Genomic DNA, 23,615 nt, shown 5'->3' on the forward strand with positions numbered 1-23,615 from the left:
AATACTGCTTCCTGAACACATTTTATCAACAGATGGTTTTAAAAATTTCTTTCTCCATATATGAATTTAAATTGAGGAAGCTAATCTATCTCTTTTTTTCTTTCTATTTCCTTCTATTTTTTTTCTTTTTTTTGACACATTCAAGTTTTCTCAGTCTCTCAGCTGTGATTTCTAACTATTCTTACAGATTTGATCCGTGAAGTATCTGGTGGAGCTGTGTGAGATTCTACTAATTCTATAACACAATTTCTTTTTCACTTGGAATACTTCTCTATGGAGGTATTTGAATTTTTCTGTAAAAAATTATAATATTTCTTTTAAAAAAGATAAAAAATACTCTGAGGTATAAGCATGATATATTCAAGCACTCCTAGCAGCATTTGATACATAAAAAATCCCAAACACCACCTTATTCTGAGCAACCTGGAAATATCTACTGTATGCACTGTTTTCCTTCTAGTTTAGAATTGTAGCAGTCACAGTATTGGTCTATTTGACCAGCAGACCAAAAAAAAAAGGATTATACATTATCTATACATTATGAAAATATATAGATTTTTTCAATAATTGTTAATACAATATAGCTCTTATCCAAATCACAGTGAAACTTAAAGAACATTCTTCCTTCAGTTTAAATAGTTAATTAGGTGATATGTAATATTTTTGAGGAAAAGTAAATGCATTGTTCCTTGCCTCATCTCATTTTAACATATCTTCACAACCATTCCGGTTCTCTCATTTTGAAATATGGAAAACCAGAAATCTGAGTTACAAACAGATAATGGGTATCCAGATTATTCTTAATGCTTTATGGAATGCCTTTTGGAAAAAATATGTTGAAATTTATATTCAAAGAAGGTACTAATGACAGAAATAAAATGAAAAAAGGAAGTGTCTCAAATCTAGGAATCATCTGGTTTAGTGTCCTGAGAATGGTCAACAGCAGATGGCATCACTTGCCTGCAGCAGAGTTCCTTCTACATCCAGTATGTTTCTAGCCCGTTGTGACCTAGATATCCTACAGCATCAAATACCTGAAGCACCTAACTCTCCTTCAGGCTCTCTGGAAAATTTTACCCTGTTTGTCCACACAGATCAGAACCAATTTCATAAATGACCTCACATCAGATACTATGTTATTTCATAAAATTTTTATGAAAAAAAATTACAACTGTACAACTGTTAATCAAAGGAACTGGATGGGCGTGTAGGTATGAATCCATATATATTTTTCAGACTTTTGAAAGGTGGAGTTTATAAATCATTCATTAACAAACAGTGAGTGATTAAGGGACATTTTAAATAACACAGAAGCTTAACTAAAGTCAAAGGGCAAATCCACGGGCAGCATGACTATCAGCTGCCTGCAGGGGATTTAAAAGAGGCTGGACTTGAGCCTGTTGGGCAGCACAAACTTATCTGTGCTTTCTCTACATTTTTATCAAATTCATTTGAGAACAACTTGTTGATGCTGACAAGGCAGTGTTCTGAATAGGAATTTCCTAGATAAGCTTACAAGTTATTGCATATACAGCTAATGTCACTGTCTCCTTCTTGGTTAGCACATATCTTTTCTGAAAGGTCGGTGTAATGGTTTCGATTTATCTGTTCTTCAGTATTACATAATTTGAGGCTGTGGGATTTTTTTTTTGTTCAGCTGAGGCTAAAGCTAACAAGGCTGACTTGAGAGCCCACCCAAAGTTTTCTTTCATCTAACTGGACACCACCTTCTCAACAGGTCTGATAACCTGCAGAGAAAAAGGCCCTGTTCAGCTCATATTTGACTAGTGCAGAAGTCTCCTGGATTTCTCTAAAGTAGAAGCAAGGGTCAGACAGCTGAAGGAAGGAACACTGGAGTTAGGGTGTGGTGGTCAAGCCAGGCCTTTTGGGATTTTTTTTTAATTTTATGAGAACTCAAAAGTGTAACTGAAGACACACATGCAATTTCATTTGAAATTCTGGGTACTTAAAAATATCCTGCTGGGGATTTTAAGCTTAGCTTATCTTATTTTGAGACAACAGCCAAACTCACACCCAGTTGCTTGCTCACTCACTCCTCAGCAGAATATGAGGAGAAGACAGGAAGACGAGGAATGAGAAAGATTAGGTAGAAACAAAAGACAGGCGCATCGACTGTCTGTAGAGCAGGCTTGACTTGGGAAATATTATCCTAACTTATTGCCAATTAAAATTAAAATAATTACTAATTTAAGTAATGGGACGAGAAAAGAAACATCAAGCTAGCACGTCTTCTGCCTGGCTTCCATGCTAAACTTCACTCCAGACTCCTCTACCCACCCCCACCCTCCTGGGCGGTATAAGTGGGATGGGAATATGGAGTTACAGTCCATAACCAATCTGCTTTGTTTCTCCTTCCTCCGCACACGTCTCCTCAGCTGCAGTGTGGGCTTCTCCACAAGCAGCAGTCCTGTCAGAAAAATCTACTCTAGCATAGGTTCTCCACAGGTGGCAGTTCCTGCAGGAACATCCATCTGCTCTGGTGTGCTCTGTGGAGGGAAGATCTCCTCTGGCATGGAGAGCCTCCTCCTTTCTCTTACACTGATATTCCCTCTCGTTTCTTACTCCTTTTTTTTTCCCCTCACTCCTTCTCCTTGTGGCTATTTTTGCCCTTTTTGAAAATAAGTATTTTGCTCCGCAGATAGGTTCAGCCGTGTCCTGCCAAGGATCCTTTGTGGAGCTGCAGGAACTGGCTGTTTCCAGCACAGTAAGACCCTCAACTCATCCCACAATGGGCACCCTGTTGCCAACATCACCACCAGAACCTTGCAACTGCATCAAATACATCTGGTATTGCCTAGAGTGGAGTTTACATGCAATCTTCTGTTTCAGTGCTGTTTTACTCATGTACTGAGTGATTTATGATTGGGTTTGTCCTCTAGTGGAGTAGTTTGGATAGTGTTCTGGTAATTTGCCTATTGCCCTTGCTTGAGTTAGTTCAGCCATTGAAACTGACTTCTGAGGGAAGAAGTCTAGAAAATTCTGGTCTCTGATTCTGATAATTTCAAACCTTTTTCTTTTTTTTTTAATGTTGTATCTAAATTGTTCTAACATGGAAATATCTAAAATGTTACCAACCTGGGAGTTAGCAGTGTCTAAAATATGAGCCACTGCATTGTGGTTTTGTTCTGCTGGTTGTATCACATATTCAGATTGACTCCATCAGCCTTACCAGAGTTACTGGAGATTTACACTGTTCTAACAAAACTAAACCTGATCATGCCTTCTGTTACTGCAAGCACTGTTGTAACTGCTTCAAAACAACAATCTGATTTAATAAGAACAGTACTGCAGTCATTTATGGGTCTGCTAGGAAGAACAAGCCCTGCTTTTTTCCTGGCTGGACTGGGTGGGGAATAGCAATTGTATCGCAGTATTACATAAATAGAGAACAACAAACCAACACATGGCACTGAAGCTGACAGCAGTTTGTGTACATTTTTTTTTAATTACCCTAGCAAATGGGAGGACCACAAATAAGAACATTTTCCCAGGAACTGCTTAGAAGAAAACACCATTGTTGGACAACTTCTCTTCCTATATTCAAAATGAATTTGCCAGTCTTTTGTTCCTTCAAATATGTATGGTTACATGGGAAAGAAATAAGCAATCTGTTTAAGATACAAAAGCAGGGGCAGGGTTAGTAGGCTGTTGAACCTGAGCTGTAATCAGAGGGGCTTCTGGTACTTGGTATATAAGGGGATTAAGTGGTATCTCCTCTGCAGTGTTTGTCATACTTTGTATCCGAACAGAAGCACCACGGATCTGAGGTAAGTTTTGGTTTTCCTTTTTTTCATCCTTCTACTGCTTTATATTTCTAAACTACAGTGTTTCAGACACTAACTTAAAATACAGTCTACAGGGTAGTATTTGTGGACAGTAATTTTTCACTACATTATGTAGTGAAACATTAAGTAGTGAACATTAAGTTACATTATTTTTCAAGGGAAGCACATATATAGAGCATTAGACAGAATTTGATGATTTAGTTTTCACTTCTGACTGGACAAATGTTTATTTTCCTTTGGCTTTGAAGACTGACAGACTTCATTATATGTCTAGATAGTTTTTTTGGCTTACAGTATTTTGGAACTATTAATACTTTTATTTGGAGTTAAGCATAGAATTTGTCAAAGCAGTGCTTTTACAAAAAGGTTTACCAGACCCTTCATATATCTTAGCTACTCTTTTAACCAGAGACAGTATATCTGTCTATATTTTTTATGTTGTTGATACTTAAAGTAAAATGCTGTTCTGTTGTAAATGTGTGACTAAAAGTCTTGAGTTAGACTGTAATAATTTTTCAGTTTTAGTAGTCTTATTTTTTGCTTAATTTCACTTAAATTTCACTAATTTTAGTGCAACTGTGAATGTTGGGCACCCTGTGGGAATTGAGGCAAATCTCAAGGTATTTCTCAGTTGTAACCAACATTTTAGCAGTACAGTAAAACGATCTGTCAACTATTTTGGAGGGAAAATATTTTTTTTAATGAATCTTTACTCTTTTCCTTTGCATTTAAGGAAGAGCATTTTAATATTTTCTTCTTTGAATTTTAAAATAATTACCAAAATATCTTCATTTACCTGTCTTAATGATACTGGGTACTATATGGTTGGTGTAAGAGCTCCCTCTGTAGGTTTTATTTTAAATCTCAGTTTAGGAAAATAAAAAGGAAAGGAAATTCCACTTATTGTCAGTGCTTTATAAACATACTCAGTTGAACAACATTACATGATTTTTAAAGAGCAGGATTTTATGAAAAGAAATCCATAGATTTTACCAATGGTTAAAGTATGAGAATGTAATAATATATTACAGATTTTATAGACTTACTTTTGTTTTTACAAAAAAATTATACTTTTAATAGCAGCCCGATAAGCTGTGTAACTTAAGCTGCTGTTTTATGTAGGAGTAACACAGAATTTTCACTTTTGTAACTACGTTTATACCATTAAAAATGAGTTGCTGGTCAGTGTCTCATGGGCAGGTGCTCAGTGCTGTGCTAGTTCTGATATATCCACGTGCACATAAGGTATTTTATGTTATAGCTCTGTTACAAACACAATTTAGCACGGCATTGTATAAGATCATGTTATATGAGGTTTCTTTTGAATAACTTAAGTGGTCTTTGTAAAAAAATGGGCTGGACTAACTGAACAGCTGACTTGAGGGAGAATATTAGAAGTTTGCATTAACTTTCCTTTGTATGTAAATATTGATTTGGTATATAACTTTTAAATAATAGTTAATAATAGTTAATCATAAACATATCATAACCAGAATTCTGAAATTTATGTCTGTACTAGTCCCCTATTCAGCATTTCTCATGACATGGCATTGTACACACAGAAATAGAAAAATTGATAATGCTTTAAAAGGAAATGTTGAGCCCTGTACACAAATTTCAGGGATTATAAAATAAATCCTCATTGGCATTCATATCAGAGCATTTGGCTTTCAGAGATGAAAATGAGGCCTATATACATATATAGAAGCAAATTGTTTGGTTGCAAACTGATGGAATTATTATGGTCATTATTACAACTAAGCACTAATTAAATAGTTCAAGGCAATTAGTGAGGATAGTGGGCTGGAAAGGATTCTCATTGTATAAACTTTGTATAATATTTTTCTTGGATATCACTGCTGTTACTCTGGATTTGCAAATGAGAGAAGAATTTTGCCCATAGTCCAGTTAGAAATGTTCTATACTCTTGAGAAAACAAGAATGGGTTGGAACATGCATATATTATTGATGTTTCTAGTTCTTACTCTCATACTGTTCATAAATAGAGTTTGCAAATAAAAACCACACTAGATTTATGACAGCAAAAAAAGTCAATTAAAATGTCTATTACTATGCTTTTGAATACTCTTCCAACTTATTTGTAAATAGGAAGCCACTAATAAATCTGAATTGGCTCATGAGTCAAGCATCTTATTTATAATTACCACCTTCCCAGTCTTCACAATTAAAAATTCTGTCACTAAAAGCAATAATGTTTAAAAGTTTTCATATTTTTGCTTTATAGGAATTTACCAGCTGCATAAGGAAAACACTGTTTCCTTACTCCTGTGTGTAGACCCTGAAATAGTTTTGTCAATGACAGCTAGAAAGGAGCACCATAAATTATAAATAAACATTGCAAACAATATTCCTCTAGTAGCCATGACTTCCAAGAGGGTCTGAGGACTGCTAACTGTCTGAAGTAGTGCAGAGAAAAATAGAACAGCCATATTTTTAATTTATCTAAATCTGCTACGAGGAAATTACCTTGTCACAATGTAGTGTCTAATTCTCTTAGGGACAGACCTGTAGTTAAATAATTCTAGTGCTTAGGAGAGCTAGACAGATTCAGCTTTTCTTGCATGAGAAAGAGGAGTAGAACTGTATCTCCCAATCAAAAGAGCTCTCATAATTGAACAGAAAAAGCTAATTATTACCATTTCTGGTGACTTAAATTTTTTGCAGGCCCTGCTTTGCACAAGAGCATGTATGGGCAAATCCCCTTCAGGTGCAATAGACAAGCCAATGGCTTCAGGGCAGAAGAAACCTTGGTCACAGAGAAGTGTTCAGACATCTAGGAAACTTAAACAGAAACTGAATAAGCCTATGTGTCTGTTGGTGGGGCTTCAAGACTTAGGGATTGCGTGAAATAAGCAGTAAGTTTGAAGACCTAAATTTTGGACGTACATTCTAAATATGGAAAGCAAATTGAACTCTAAAGTTTTTTCCTTTAAAGGAAGTAACTATGTGCTCATTGAGAAAAGGGCTGAAACAGTAAGTGATGCACACATTGTGGGGTGGGAAGCAGAATTGTGGTTGAACCCTTCTTGTTCTGTACCAGAGCTTTATTCTGTATTTGTGATAAGATGCAGAAAGTATCATGCATGATAATTTTTAGACAAATCAAGGCTTCACTTCAGTAGTAGAAGAGTAGATGTGGCTTAAGGGAAGTAAAAATATTATAGTCTAGCCAAAAGAAATAAAGCTGCTAGGATTGGCAGGTTTATTACCATGTAGTTTGGTGTAGTGGTAATAGACGACAGCAATTGTAACTTATGCTCCAGTAATTTCCTGCCTCTTTGATAACATCTGCTTTGTAATGGATTGGCAGGTGGAACCAATTGTCCTTTGTCTCTTCCAATTCCAGAATAATTTCTCTTCAATCTTTAGTGTGTTCTGGGGTGGTTTTTTTCTTTTTTAGCTTAATTTTTCTCTTGTTTAAGCATTGTACTATTTTCCACTTCTGTGATTCCAGCCTAAAAAAGTGATACTTAATGTCTGATTTTACAACCAGGCATGAGAATTGGTTCCTGAAATGGAGGTGTAGGATTTCAGTTTTTGTTTCCAATATTGTTTCTACTTTCCTGAAAAATTCTTGTGCATCCCATTCTCCTCACAGTGCAATATCACATCACTACGTTAAATATGGGGGAAAACAAGTTCAGGCAGAATGTATAGAATGAGTAGGCTAAAACTGACTTGTTTCTATTGAAAGTGTCTTCAAAGTAGGGTTGATCATGCTTGATAGAGGATTTGTAATCTGAACAGGGACTGTTAAAATTGCCTAGTAATCTCCTGCATCTGTGTCAGGACCAAGGGTAACTGAAATAGAATGGCAGAAGACAGCTTCAGTCTCACAGAAAATACTTATCCAAAGCATTTAAAGAGAAGATGTCTCAGTCACTTATTTACCCATTTTCTGAAAACACACACAGGAGATAATAAGGACACACAGTCTTACCAAAGACAGCTCAAGTTCAGCTATGCTAAGCCCAGAGTTTTATAGTTCTAATGAATTGTTTGTAAATACTGTTAGGTAGAAAAAGCATAATAGTTTGTGAAGCAGATTCTGGTGTGGTTGGTTGCAACAGTAAGGAAGTGGACTTTATGACCTCACATTCTTCTAGTCTCGTTCCTAACTACATTTTTCTCTTTTATTGCAGCCCAGAAGATGGTGAAATCCATCCTGAAATCTGTAGACTATATATCCAGTTACAGTGTTGCTTAGAAATGTACACAACAGAAATGCTAAAGTCCATATGTCTGCTAGGATCGCTGCAGTTTCATCGGAAAGGTACTGGATTGCTTGTTTTAGAAAAAGAACAGTCTTTTGGGGCATGCTTGGATATTCATGAAAGATGAAACACTGTCCTGGTTTTGAGTGGGGTGGAGTTAATTTTCTTCATAGTAGCCATCATGGAGTGATATTTTGGATTTACACTGGAAGCAGCATTGATAATACAGGGATTTCGTTTTAGTCATTGCTAAACCCACATAAGGTCAAGAGCCTTTTTGCTCCTCACCCCACCCCACCAAGGATGCTGAGGGGGCCCAAGAAGTTGTGAGAGGACACAACCAGGACAGCTGATTTCAGCTGACCCAAGGGATATGCCAGACCATATGGCATCATGCCTAGCATATAAAGAAGGGGAAGATGAAGGAAAGTGAGTATATCAGTGATGGCATTTGTCTTCCCAAGTCACCATGAGGTAGCCTTGTTTTCCTGGGGATGGCTGAACACCTGTCTGCTCATTGGGAGAGGTGAATAAATTCCTTGCATGGCTTTTGCTTTACGTATTAAAATTGTCTGTACCTCAACTCAGGAGTTTGCTCACTTTCACCCATTCAGTAGTCTCCCTCATCCCACTAGGGTGAGCAAGTGTGGGGCTTCATTGATGTCCAAGGTTAAATCACAACAAGCACCAAACTGTAAAGTGAATTTTATATATATTGTATCTATACGTAGGTCCTATAGGTATCTATACGTAGGTCCTATAGGTATCTATAGGAACCTATCTATAGGTTCATCATCATTCTTACAGAAGTGTGTCTTATCAGGTATGTACCAGTAATGTCCTCACCATTTAAAATTCTTTTTTTAAAAAAGTAGTTCCTTAAGTTTTAGGTGTCATTAGTCAGATGAGTGGGCAAACTTAGTAATGTTATTAGACATATTTGTCAGGCAAGATATGTTATTAATAATGTTGCTGTTACTATTAGTTTTTTTATCTCACTGCTGCTTACCTCTTACTGCTGGCTATCTCTTACTGGTTCCAGTAAATTGTTCTTATCTTAACCTGTGATCTTCACCTGTCATGCCTCCAATTCTCAACTCCAGCCTGCCCCAACAGAAGGAGGAGGGGGAGAGTGGCCTGTGGCTTAGGAGAATGTCACTGATAGCGCTAAATTGGGGAGTATGATTACTAAAACACTACCATAGCAAAAGGTAGATAAATATGGTTCAAAAGATACCCACCTTTATAAAAACAAATACTAGACTTGGAACTGAAAGGAGATGTCCTCACTTCAGTGAAAATGCATGTCTCAAGTATTTCATTCTTGATTAGGTGCCTACTGAAAGGAAGATGTAGAAATGCTGATAATTTACTGTATAGTTTACTTAGTAACCTCATTGCTCAGTGATGACACAGGTTGATTAGGGCTGTACCTGTGCTGATTGTAACTACTCTTTCCCCAGATAGTATCTCATCAATAAAAAACTAGGTAAAGCAAGGAAAAGTTCTGTAGTGAACTGTTAATAAAGATCTTGTAATGAGCCTGTTGCATTTTCTGTCATGCTAAAAGATCCTGTAACGTACTTTTCATATCTACCTGTAGAATGCTGCTAAAGCCAGGGATATTTTTATTACGAAAGTAAGAATGGGAGATTTGTAAATGCTTAACTGTGGTTCTCAATTATTTTTTGAAGTCAAAAATAAGTCTATAAAACAGGAAGAGAGAGAATTAGCAGAGTCATTGTAGAACAAGATAATAGTAGCTGTTGAAATGAGTCATTGTTTTTAAGACAGATTGTACTGCATTTCCTAGCTTTGGCAACAGTTGTCAAACCATCTGCTGAACTGCTGAAAGTAAATAGCTTAAAGTGACCTGAGTAACTCTGAAATGTCTTGTCTCTCCCTTTTGCTTCTGGGTGGAATTTGCATTAATAATTTAAGCTAAACATCAAACTATTCAATGTCTGAAGTTGGATTAGAGGAGGAGTTACACCTTAGTTCCTACCTTGCAGTAGGTTAACTTCGATGGATATCTGTTTCACAACTCACCACAGAGATCATCATGTTAGTTATTCTGGCCCTACCGAGTGATTTTTGTCCTTGCCAGATAGAGTGTTTTAGAGATAAACACAGTAACTTGGCTCCAAGCTTCTGTGACATTTTTTAAAAAAATACATAGGAGGCAAAAACTATATGACAGGGATTCAAATAATTTGAATACCCAATAGACAATAGCTTCTTTTGTATTAAATATTTAGTATTGGCAACACCTAGAAGTATTGCAAGGGCATCATACAATGATGGAAATTCCAGTCCTGTGTTAATTGTTTTTTCACCATGAAGGTAGCTGCATGCTAGACAGGCACCCAGAGGGGCCGTGAAATATCCATTCTTGGAGATACTGATGACTCAAATAGTCCTGAGCAGTCTGATGCAAGCTAGCCCTGCTTTCAGTGGGATGTTCCACTACATGACTTTACAACTTATTTGTTCTATGTTCTGACAGAACATACCATTTTCAGAGGAGCATTCTGAACCCATACTTTTCATTGATTTCTTTACTTACAGAGAATGATAGTTTAGTGTAGGCAAAGTGCATAAATTTATCTCTAGGAAGGAAAGAGAAAATAACTTCACCATTATAAAATATATTGTGATGCTGCTGTGTTTTTTGTGTCTCCACTTGTTTAGTTTTTCACAGTTTTTCATCTGAGTGACCATAAAAAAAAAAGTTTCTTGTGTACAAAGAGTACTGCCCTTAACTTTTGCTTAACCTGTAAATGTGCATGTCTGGTGTTCTTGTTCTGTCTTGAAGCTAATTTCTGTGGGTAATATTTTCCATGTGGATGTAGTATTTCCCTTCTCTAGCCCTCTTACTTGCCAGACAATTTTTATGTTAGGTTTTTAAACCTCCCATGAGATTTCACCAATTCATGTTCTTACTCAGGACACAGCAGAGATTCAAGTAGAATGACCTGCAGACTGTTCTCAGCAACCTGTGGCTTATAAATAATAATGTAGCTATTGGTATCTTGATCAAAATTTATCAAATAAGCTACAGAACTGGTAAAACTAAGGCAGTTTGCTAATGCTGATGTTCTTTTCCTAAGAGAAACTCAGCTAGCAGAAAAAAAGATTTCTTACTAGGAAAGATATTCTTTTAAGGAAACACCACATAAAAATTTGAAGGTCTGAGCTCAGGGTCTTTGACTGCCTTTCACAGCACATATCTTCTCATATCTCCTTATCTTTCTTTTCAGCTGAACAAATATTCCTTTATTTGCTGTATATATATATAAATCTTCCTGTACAGAAATTCCTTGCATGGTTACAGTGTTTTAGAATAAATTACTGCTGTTATAGAACAGCAGTTATAGAATAGCAGCTACTAGAAAAGTCAGATAGTCTGTTATTTCTTTGAGATGTAACAGCCACGGTGGGGCCAAAAGCCATAAATATTTGCAGCTATGTTATGCTGGAAGTAAACTGAGGTAAGTGCTCTTCAATAATTTTTCTTTGTAAGATGCCTACACTACAAAAGCCCATTGTTGAGAATATATTCAGCAGTTCAGCATTCAGAAAGTTTGCAAAGAGCACAAGGAATCATGTGTAAGTATCTTTAATTCAAGTGTTTTGTAGTTACTTTGTCTGGCTACCTGATAATTTATTCTATTACTCCTCCTTTCCATAATGCCAGGAGTTCTGGCTAACTAATACACATATAAGTACTTACGTGGGCATACATCTCTCTCACTAAACATCCCTAATTGTTTAGTGTCATATATTTTATTTATTGGACATCATGAAGAAAAAATAACAGTTATTGAGATGTGTGAGTCCCACCTGACATGTATAAACAACAGGTGAGGGCAGAATGATACCAGCACAAACCAAAGTACAGGTACCTGTATAGTCATGCAAAAAAGGCAAGAATTGAGTCTTACCGGAAAATCAAGCATGCATACTACTTGTGTTTCATGTAAGAAATTCATATAGCTAATTATTGTATTCCCAGTGTTTGTTTTGTGATAAAAATATGTATTTTCTTAAAATAGTACCTAAAAGTGATAGCTTATTTTACGAACTACAAAAATAAACCCCTGGTTCAGTGGAGAGATTTTTTGCTTTTTGGCTTTGTTTAAATGACATGCTTTTTAGAGTTTTGAAGGGGAAAGGAAGGATTATTTAATGGTTGTGCTACAATCTCAGTGTTCTATTTAAAGACTGGTAGTTATGTATTATTACTTACACATATCACTTACGCAAGGAGGGTTAAGATGCAGGAGTGTAGAAGAGCACACAGGTATGGAGAAACAAAATCAAGAGACACCCATTCTTATGTGCACCCTATGAAGAAGTGAAGGAATGGGACAAGAACAGCCATGGAAGGAGGGTAACACGACTTTGATCATAAAATTGTTGTTCCTATTGCATTTTCTTTAATAATAGTATTTCCAGTGAGACAGTCTCCAAGTTCTGCAGGTCCCGAGTGTAAATGGAGAATTAAATTCCTCAGGCTGTTAGCCATATTTGTCAAATACCTTTTTTTACTTCCTGCACAATTCTTTCCTATTCCCCTTTCTAGATTTTCCTGCTCATGCACTTTAGCTGTGATAGATAGTTTGTGCATTTATCCTTAACTGCCAGGTTAGAAACTTGATGTAAACACTGCTGTCTTTTTGAGAGAGGGGTTCTCTCAGCTTTGTTAGTCTGGTATGCCACCCAAAGATCTAAGTTCCTCTGCAGTGAAATAGTGAGGGGACTTTTTTTTTTGTCTTTTCTTTTTTTTTCATTCATCACAGTTCTGTGCGAATTAGGTGATGACTAAGAGTAGGTACCTAGGGTTACATGAAGAAAACTAACACAGAGATCACCACAGAAGCAATAAGGGGCACAAAAGGTGAGACACATAAAACCAGATGATGCATGTAACCTTACTGAACTGACAGTTTTCTGCCCTCTTATTTATCCATACTCAAGTTTGATCCTCAGCATTATTTAACTAAATTGATATAATTTCATATCAAAAGCATTTCCTGCTTCTTACAGTAAAAAAAAACAAACTGAATTACTGATGAGAAAAGAAATAATGTATCATTGCAACTAAAATTATTAAAAATCTTTCCACTGACTACATTGAAAGTAAAATTAAGGGTTCATATCAATTTTTTGAAGTATCTATGACAGAAGATATCTTTACCAGTGACTGTAAGGATTTAGAAGCTTTAGTTTCCCTATAGGCTGTGACCAGGGTAGAAATGTTAAGCCTGAGTCATACATTATTCAAGCAAAGCCTTTATTATTAGCTGACTCTTCAACTGCTTTCAAAAGACTGAGCAAATGATCTGAAATTCAAGAAAGGCTTCATGGATTGCTCACAATACAACAGAATTACTGGTAATCTTTTTCCAGGTAAAAAAAGATCTGTGTAGTTCATTCTGCCAAATCTGCAAGAGCTTGTCTTTGTGCTGATGAAAAGAACATTATGGTCTCTGCTTCTGTTCTCAAGCTGAGAAAAAGAACCTTTACTATTATTTCATCTAGTGTTGTTACTGTTTCCATTGAAACACCTTTCACATCCCTGAAGAATGCATCTCTCCAGCATGTCACCAAAGGTCAGGTCAGGGTTCCACCATAACACTTAAAGATAATGGAACAATCTCCATACCCTGTTTCATGAGTAATGCCTTGTGATATCAGTGGCACATAAGATGGTTTACCTGAAACCTTTTTAGTGAAAAAGTAATATGTGAGATATTGGTAATATTATGTTGTGTTATGGACTTCTTGTGATGGGAAAAAATAATGAAGCTTATATGATTGAACAATGAAAACTGTACCATAAGAATCACCTTAAAATAACAGCATAAGCTGCAGTTAAGGACAAGAAAAATTTGAAAGTTAAACCTACAGGATGGTACAGAGTATAAAACATGTAATCTGTGAAGCAGGTTTAGTCTGCTCTTCCACAAGCAATTGAATAATCTTTCAGCATAACAGTTTGTAACCAACAGAAAGGTTTTGGTCTCTTTCTCTCTGTTTCCCCCCCCCCCCCCTTATAATGCCTTCACTACTTCTTCATTTCCACTGCTTTTGGAAAAGGAGTAATATGATCATCCTTCTTTGGAACTTGATCCTGGACATGTAGGGTTTTTGACTGACCTCACATAAACAACTTCATCAGAAAACATCACATTTTACTTTTCCTTTTGTTGGGGTGATCTATCATTTCAATTGTGGTTTACAGAAGGATTTGACAAAGCATAAGTTAGCAGTGGATGCCAGTAAGCAGCAAAGAAGGGACACAGGAGATTCTTTCATGGAGGCTAAATTTGTTATGGTCACGTCATGCACTCTTTAGGATTCATTTAGGTAACTGTGGGCTTCCTATTGGATTTGAAGAGCATTAAAACATAAACAAGTATCCTCTGTAACATAAGCAGCATCTAGTTTGAGACACGTAGCTAAGAATAATTTTTTTTCTTTCTTTTTTTCAAGGAAATAATTTACCAGAATGCAACTATTAGATAACTTACTGGATCTTAAGATAATATTAAAAAATGTTATCTTATGATCCAGGAAGTTCTATATTTTAAAGAACAAGTTTAGCTCCCTGATAGCAGGGATATGCATTTGTGATGTGGAAGAGCAGTATACCATGGTCTGCAGTTTTGGCCTCTAGAGTCCCAGAAAAATAGCCTGAATGACCACGACTCTATTCGCTGTTCTTGTTCTTCATGTACTTTGTCAAACCTTACAGGAACTACTCAAATTTGTACTGATGTCAAAACTTTTCCAGTTGCAACAATTGTGAAATGAAAAAACATTTCCTATGCAACTTTTTGTACTACTGGTTTAAATGTTGACAGTCTGGGATGCACTCCAATGTGAATTTTCTTCTGTATTTGGTGCCAGAATTGTTCTTGCCACTACAGACAAGAAATGCTGTCAGGTAGTCCAAAGGAGATTTGCAGGTTTACCAAAATAATCTTATAATGGTTAACTTTCTAGAATGCTCCATTATCATGATCCAGTCCTTTATCCCATTCTCTTCCTCACAAAAGCCCTGGAAGATCTGTCATGAAGCACCGCCCTTCAATTTCAACACTATATTTAATTTTCATACAGGGAGCATGAATTAGGTATGTGTCAACGCAGAAATTCAGAATGTAATGCATTTGGGCTGTGGGGGGTGGCAGCTTTATATTGCTGTTAAATCATAAAGTACAAAATTTCACGTTTTTGTCTTTGGTCTTCCCTCAGTATTGCTGTAGTACTTGGAGACAAGGATTGCAGTGTTCTTTTGTGTCAGACTTTTGAAGTTGTTTCCAGAGTGTGTGTTGTAGTTTCCTCACTTATTTTGTTCTGTTTTGTCTTCTGGCTGTTATTTTGTGTTCCATGAGAGCCACTGGAATTTAATTGAACCCTTTTAAATTGGTAAGGGTAACATATGGCAGCACTGATTTCTATCTTGGCGTGGTCTGCTCTGTTTCTGAATAGTTCTTACTCAGAGTTTGCATCTGAGCAGTCTTTTTCTCCATTTGTATTGTGCAAAGTCAAGTTCAAAGCATCAATTAGATAGTTTGAGTATCTGTATTAATCAATAAATAATAGGCATACATGTTTTGTTTAAATATTTTAAAGGAAAAGAACCTTGTGGCCCACCCAAGATCTTAGATACTAAAGTGGAGGAGAGTTCTGAAGTACCTATTTTAGAAGACACATCATTATCACCAACAGATATTCAACAGCATCTATGGCAGGTTTCCACAGATATTGAAAACACTGAAGGGTATGTTCAGTACCTCATTCCTAAACAAACAAATTTCTTTCTAGGATTTTTTTTTTTTTTTAATTTGACAGCCAGTGTTGCTACTATGAAAATTATAAATAAATTAAATAACCTGTTAACTTTTCTGGTACATTTAACAGAGTTTTTGATTTTGTGAAATACGCCTGAAATATGCCAGACTCGACTTATGCATTTCAAAATCAAAACCAAAGAATCTAATTAATTTCATTTAGTTCCACCCATAGTTTTAAATTTGGAAGTTTTAGGAGGGGAAGGGGAATGTTGTAGCGGTATTATCTTACTCTCTTAACTATGCAGTTGAAATACAAAAATGAGACCCTTTACTAGAGAATAATCCTGATGGCCAACATTTCTTTGCAAAAAGTCCTATTTTGAGGCTTTGTATACTAAGTTGCAGCTGAGATTTGAATTGTTAACATGCTCATTTGCATAAAGCCAAGTTCTGTCCTACTGGGCCATAGTGTAGAGAATAAACAGTGCAATTTTTTATGCACTAGTGATTATACTAATCATGCTGCTGCATTTCTGAGAACCATTTTATGTGTAGAAGAATGAAGCAAGACCATACTGGATTTAAATCCTGAAAGCGTTAAGACTTTACCAGCCTGTAGGTCTGCCATCTGTGTGCTAAACGGAAACTCTTTGGAAATTTCTGGCCTCGTTCAAAATGTATCAAAACGTGATTTGCTTATGGAGATGATGTGTTGTTATCATATTTTCCATCATCTCCCTTCCAGAAAATCTAATGCCAGAGTCCTCCCAAGGAGGTGAGAATGATAGCCCTATTCCTAAAATTTTCATTTAATGTGCAGTGTTAAGTACCAAGGGTTAGTTGCATCTGTTGTAATTTTCTTCTGAACAGTGAAACACATTCATGGTGCAAGCTACAAAATGCTGATAAGGATTATGAAGATTATATTAGTACTAGGTAATATTAATTTTAAGACATATTGTGTATTTTGCCTCTAGGGTCACATTGTGCCCCCAGAGGCATTTAATGTTAAGTACTCAAGTGGCAGAATAGGTCATAAATTTGAACTAGGAAGTCAGTATCAGACTTTTATAAAAGTGCTCCCCTATTAATTTCATTGCTCTTTCTTTTGGTACGCATCTTCTGAGACATGTATGTAAACCAAATGCTTGCTCAATAGATTTTTGTGTTTATTGCTCCATTGTTTTTGCATATAAAACTGAGCCATACCCCATGCAGTCTCCAATTGTTGTTCCATTGTATCTTTTTAAACTGTTGTATCCACAGAGATATGAGAGAAATGAAAAACCTTTTAAGTAAACTCAGGGAGACTATGCCTTTACCATTGAAAAATCAAGGTAAGTTTTGAATTTTCTTTATTTAATACAAATTAAGGTAATTTAAGGGTTTTCCTTTCTTTATATACAAAAAAATATGCGGTCCTTTTATGGAAACTACAAAAAGAAAAATCTAGGTAAAATCTCTTCCCTGCTGATTTAGTGGAGCCAGAATCTAGTATGTGATTTTGGCCTCTTGAGTTTCACATGAGATATTCTGGAATTTATAGATACAGTATCTGTAGATAAAATAATAGACTTTTCCTGGTGATACAAAGGCAGGAGCAGAACTACTTTGCAGTTACTGGAGTCCTTCTTTCTCAAAGGTAATGAAGGTGCAATTTGCACAGACTATGACAGGGATCCTTGGATCCTTCTGAGTGATGAGATTTGCTTCACCTCTACAAGGCTTATAGCTTCTGTGACCTGACATTGACTTTCTGTAGAAAAGCTACTTGCCCTGAGTCTGCCACCAGGCTGCTTTTCCCACAGACAGCTATCAGGTATCCCGTAGAAATGCACAGGTGGGCAGGGTCTCCATTCTATGCATGTATTTAGCAATGGGCCTTCATTTTGTTGGCATGTTAAATACTCCACATCTACAGGCACACTTTCTTTTTTTGTGAGAACAGCAGTAAGATAATAATTTTTCTTTTTGATTTCTTCTTGATAATGGGTGTTCCTTAAATGTGGTGCAGTCTTTGCACAGCGGCAGCTGATGAAATGTATTGAATGTGTCCTAGATCTTATCCCAAGTAACTAAGCAGCCTGGCATTCATCATAATATGCTAAGAGATGAATATAGAATGATTGTATTCATTATTCAAGTAAGATTTCATGGTAGGAGAGCTTGATTGAAAACTATATTGAAAGGTAAAAGGGAATCACGAGTGATACAGACATACCATTGTAAAGACTGGAAGAGTGATGAAAGGTCCAGGCTTAGTCTAGAAGAAAAGAGTGTGCTGGAAATAAGGAAAGGAAAGACAAATTGGGGCATATAATGCATAGAGAAACTTGAATTTAGAACAGAGATAAAGGCATACAGAATTCTTTGTTGCCTGGTGTCAACACTGCCCTTCAACAATGACCAGAAAATCACTGCTCCTGTGTAGCAGGATAGGAAGCATCCCAGGGTTTTAAAACTCAGAGATATGCCCCAGGATCAGGTAATCATCATCATTATTATGGAGATCCTGTTAATTAGTATTGTAAGACTCTCTTGTAAGACTCTCATGTCTTCATGAGAAGTCTCAAAATTCAGGTTATTATTTTCTCTGTGCTCTATGGGATCTACCACGGAAGGGGTTGTCAAGCATTGGAATGAATGCCCAGGGAGGTGGTGGAGATGTTCAGGAAAGGACTGTACCTGGCACTTAGTGCCATGTTCTGGAGATGTGGCGCTGATCAGTTACAGGTTGGACTCAATCTTAGACACATAAATGATTCTGTGATCGTGTAGGTGCTGCTAGGACACATAAATGATAAAATCTCTTTTCTGTGCATATGTGTACTTGCTTGTGTTAAAACGTGGGGTTTTTCATCACAGATGATAGCAGCCTCCTAAACTTGACTCCCTATCCACTGGTAAGAAGACGGAAGCGAAGATTCTTTGGATTGTGTTGTCTTGTCTCAAGTTAGAAGATTAGGCACAGAAGCACCATGGAAATCATGACTTTGATTAAACCACTATTATTTGACCACTGAAAAGATGAAAGCGGCTAATCTTGATTATAAATTATATTTTCTACACTAGGCTATTCATTTTTGTCTTCTGCTCCATCCCCCTTTTCAACTAAGAGTTTTAATACTTTCAAATTATGGTGGTCAAAAAATGGCTGTGGAATAGATCTAGCATATTTAAAACTTTTTAAAGTATGTTTTGCATGCTTACTTTCAATCACTCAAAGAAGACACATGAATTATGATTCATATATAATTTTAGAGGATTTTTTTAATTGTTTGAGCTGCAGCTAAAAGTTTGTGTGTAGTACAGTACTCTTACTAGTATCATATTAAAATCATACTATAACAGTCTTTAAGCATAGCAGAACATTTGATCATTCTCTCACAGTCTTTAAGCATAGGAAACTATTTAAGAGCAAAACTATTAAAGTTCTAAGACATTCAAACAGTATTGTAACAGAATTTGTACAAAATCTCCAGTTGCTTTTTTTGTGCTCTCATTCATATTTAGTCTTCCACTGTATCTCAACTTCAAAGCTTTATAGAAAAATATCTTAATTTATGATAAAAAAATCATATATGAAAATAGATAGGACTTGTAAATACAGAGAAATCATAATATCTATAAACTGTACAATGCTTAGAAGCAACAAATTCCATTTTCAGGCAATAGTATATCTACAAGCTTTTGAAAAAAATAAATAATTTATTAAAGGAAGGTGTATTAAAATAAACAATGTAAAACACAACACCAACCCATTTTGTTGCCAGTAGAATTCGAAGCATGGTGTCTGCATATCAAGTATTGATCTTATAAGGCATGCCAAAATTATCTCAGACTGTAAGATACTAAACGTTTTACATTGTTAATAAAGTTTTTTATTTAAATTAAATGTTGTCTTGTTTCTAGTTGTATTGCCAGACTATGTATTTTTTTCTAATTTTGTTGTCAGAGTACTACAAAAATTTGTGACAATATTTCCATTTCAACAAGAATATTTACAAAGAGAAATTAAAAAATGTGCATGACTAAATTCTTTATATAGCACCAAAAAAGGTAACTTCAATGTATTTGAAGATTTCAAGTCATGAACTATTCTTAGGCATATATATTCCAAAGCATCTGAAATGGGGAGATTCCTACACACACAAAAGTTGTGCTTGTGAGAGCAAACAACGTTTTTAAGAAGAATGGAATCGAAGTCCACAGCACAATGTTTTTCTGAGTTAATTCCTTAAAGTTTTCTGCACATTTCTCATGAACCTTGTGCTCAGTAATCAGAGCTGTTGTCCTTAACATTCAGCACTAGCATGTCTTCATGAGAAGTCTCAAAGCAATAGACTCACTCTATGATTCCATCCCCACAGATACACTAGATTTTGCAACTGCTAGAACTTTGGAAAAACAACTCCTGGTGTCTAATAACTATCAAAAATACTGTCTGCAAAACTGATCAGTAGTTACAATTAACCAATTAATTTTTTTTTTCAGCATAAGTGAAAAAGAAAGACATTAATGCCAAAAAAAGTGTATGAATTCAAGACAATGTACAGTGATGCCATAAGAAAGGGGGAAAGAAAATTTTATACAAGATTTCTTTAAAAGTCCTATTTTTTGATACACACAGAGAATCAGATGGGCAGATAAAGCAGTGACCTTGTCTAATTCATTACCTGCCCATATATCATCATGAGGAATTTCATATGCCAAGTTACATGACAGCTCATATCTCTGTGTTTTAACCACAGATATTACAATGGAATATACATTAGTGAGACAAATGTATAAACATCTTAATATTACCAAACTCTTGACATCAGTCATATCACAGTAAGTTCCCTAACTTCAGTGAGAAGTATCACATTCTGTGATAGACTTGAACATGTTGTCTTCAAAGCCCTTTGAGACTGCAGTATATTAAAATGTACAATGATATGCATCCTTGTACCTTTTGTTATTCTGGAAACTTTGGCAGTGTTTCTTCTTCCTCAGCTAAAGACTGCTAAAATGGCAGTCTTTGTTCATTTTGAAGCCTTTCTATAATTCTAAGCAATTTGGCATCTTACCTGAAGCCTTTTGTATTGCTACTAATCCTAATTAGAGACATGCTGTAATTCCCAAGCTTTATAGCCACTTAAGGGTGAATGGAAGTTCTCCTAACAGATAGTGACATGAACCAAGTCCTGGTAAGTATCTGAACTGATGTCAAGGGATAAAAATTGGTTTACTTAGGAATGTAGTGGATTATCTTTTACTACTTGAAAGGAAATAAAACTTTTTAAGCCCCAGAACATGATGTCAGTAAAAGAAAGATAAAAGTTAATGATATTACTACATTTTAGTTTAATGGAATACAGCAATGTAGGATCAGAGTTTGAAAGCTCCCTCAGCGAAATGATACACAAATTATTTAGAGATTATTTAGAACTATTATTTACTTTCCAAGTACTTTGAAATACTTCACTTTAAACTCCTAAACATGTGGAAACAAGCAATTCAGGGAGAATACTGAGGGAGAAGAGAATGCTTTCTGAATCCTTCTTGGAGTTTGAACATTTTATTTGAAAGTGTTATGAGTTAAAGGCACCATAATTACTTTGCAGGGTAGGTACTTTCAGGAAGCAAGTAAAAATTCCTCTTCCCACCAAATATGTCGTTTCAGCAACTCTTTTTTTTTTTTTTTTTATTAAAACTGTGCAGCTCCAGCTTTTCAAATTCTTTATAGCCACCTTCCACTGGTAGCACATTTTTTTCACAGATATTTCATGTGAAAAAGATACCATTTTTTTAATGTGAAAAAAAATATTTCATGTGTCATAAATTACCAATCTAAGAAATCAAATATCTATGTACACTGTAAGGTCTACATTTTTCAGAGCAGAATCAAAATACAAGCTTACAGCAGTAGACAGCACACTCACACATGCGGCAGGTTGCATGTTAATTTACCCAAAATGAGAACTTACCCTGCAAAATCAGCATGTTAATTTACATAATAGGTCCATTATATCCAATACAACTCAGAAAATCTGTGTCAGAGAATGGGAGAAATACAATAACCAACTTCCATCCCATCTGAGGAATAAATATACAGTGGTGCATTAAATGCCTATTGGTCTCACATCCGTGTAATGGTGAAATTCCTTATTACCTCTGTAAGAGATACCATACCTATTGTCCAGCTTCATGGACAAGAAGCAAGAGAAGCTAAAGATACATCTTCTGCTTGTACTTAGTCGTAAGTTACTCCAGTCAATGAGGAGACTTGTAGCAGTATTTTGGGAAGATTGTGGTCCTGTTTAAGTTCTAGGACCTTGAAGGCACTGACTGACATGCAGGAAAAGTTACCCTTTACCAAGGGTACAATCAACCTTCAGCACTATCAACCTCTTCTGCTTCAAAAAGAACTGAGCTGGGCTAAATATAGGTGGGCAGGACATATTTTCTAGGGATCATGGTGTGGCAAAAGCTGTAATAATGACTTTTAACTGTTCTACAGCTGAATAATTCATCTCAAATCCAAAACTGTTTTCCCTGAGATTCTGTTTTGTTTTCTTTTTGTAGCAGTTTTACAAAAGTATCCCCAGCCATGTTTGAAGAGGTATACCTTTATTCTTTAATTGGCGGTTGTACCCTCTAATGCAGTGTTTGGTTTTTTTCAACTTAGGCTGTTCCCAGCATATGCATAATCTGTTGTCCGGATCTAGCCTCATGTTGCCAGTTTTAGACATTTTCCACCCTGAACTCACTTGGCTTTGAACTTCCAGTCTCCATCTCACTAGTACTTTGAGCCTTTACCTTATTTTGTGTCATCTCTAAAATTCCTTGATTGGTATTTCTCTCGCTTCCATTTTTTAAAAATGTATTAAGTGCTAGTAGTAATGGGAATTCTAGTGTCCAAGAGAGCCCCTGTTTCTATTTGTCCAGTCTGTTGCTGTCTAATGCAATGGGTCATTTGACCCATTATATGTACTCAGGTCCCTCTTCCAGAAATTATTTCTAGCTCTTCTGGGACTGCAGTTCTTTGACGAAAACAAAGTTTCTACCAATTTTCAGCCTAAATCTACTCCTGGACAATTAATAACATATACAATGTGTTTCTCCCAGGTCAACTTTATTCTTTGTTAAAATTCTCTGATGGTCAAAATTCTGCCATGATATTTTATAAACTATTATGCTAGATTAAAACCTCAGGAAAATACACAGTACAGACAAATAAGGATTAATCATTCCTTTACAGTACACTTTCTCAGTGGGACAAATACTTAGCTTACACAGAAAACTAAACCACATCTTCAGTACATCTTGCTGAAATTTAAATGAACACTACCAAACAGCCGTTTTCAGATTTCTCTCCTTTATTGCTAGGTTTCTTTATTCTTGCACCTCTTTTGTTTTCTGCTACCACCACCTCATTTCGTGTTTTTACCTAAATTCATCTTCATAGACTGTTATACTAGAACTTCTTGTGAGCAGTATAAATGTACTGGCATTCTTACTACAGAAGCATTTTTGACATATTTTTCTCTATTCACCCTTATTATTACTTACTGTGATTTGCATCTTAGAATTTCTGTTAATGCCTTTCTCAGGTACTACTGCCGTGGGGCAGAAGCGTTGTAGTAAGGAGGCAACAAGTGTGTGTTTGCCCAAGAGAGTCTGTGATGTGGTAATTTTCACAAGGTAAGGTAAGTTGGCTGCCCAAGACATGGCAATGTCAGTAAAACCTTTTAGCACCTTCAACAGTGGCTCTACTGTGGAGACTT

General features: G+C 35.9%; 1 protein-coding gene across 2 annotated transcripts in view; it reads left to right on the forward strand.

Moving 5' to 3' along the window:
- The window catches only part of RGS7BP (regulator of G protein signaling 7 binding protein), a 34,822-nt gene extending 15,081 nt beyond the window's left edge, over window positions 1-19,741 (forward strand). Inside the window, exons 2-6 of one of the 2 annotated variants that reach the window (XM_036403301.2) lie at window positions 188-279; window positions 7,970-8,100; window positions 15,686-15,833; window positions 17,113-17,183; window positions 18,712-19,741. In XM_036403301.2, coding sequence (XP_036259194.1) covers window positions 8,037-8,100; window positions 15,686-15,833; window positions 17,113-17,183; window positions 18,712-18,803 — 375 coding nt within the window. In that variant the 5' untranslated portion in view covers window positions 188-279; window positions 7,970-8,036 and the 3' untranslated portion in view covers window positions 18,804-19,741. The remainder of the gene's footprint in view (window positions 1-187; window positions 280-7,969; window positions 8,101-15,685; window positions 15,834-17,112; window positions 17,184-18,711) is intronic. The other variant, XM_036403300.2, reaches the window with a different exon arrangement.
- Window positions 19,742-23,615: the final 3,874 nt, after the last annotated feature.

Source organism: Molothrus ater, chromosome Z, assembly GCF_012460135.2.
Source record: "Molothrus ater isolate BHLD 08-10-18 breed brown headed cowbird chromosome Z, BPBGC_Mater_1.1, whole genome shotgun sequence".
Classification (NCBI taxonomy): domain Eukaryota; kingdom Metazoa; phylum Chordata; class Aves; order Passeriformes; family Icteridae; genus Molothrus; species Molothrus ater.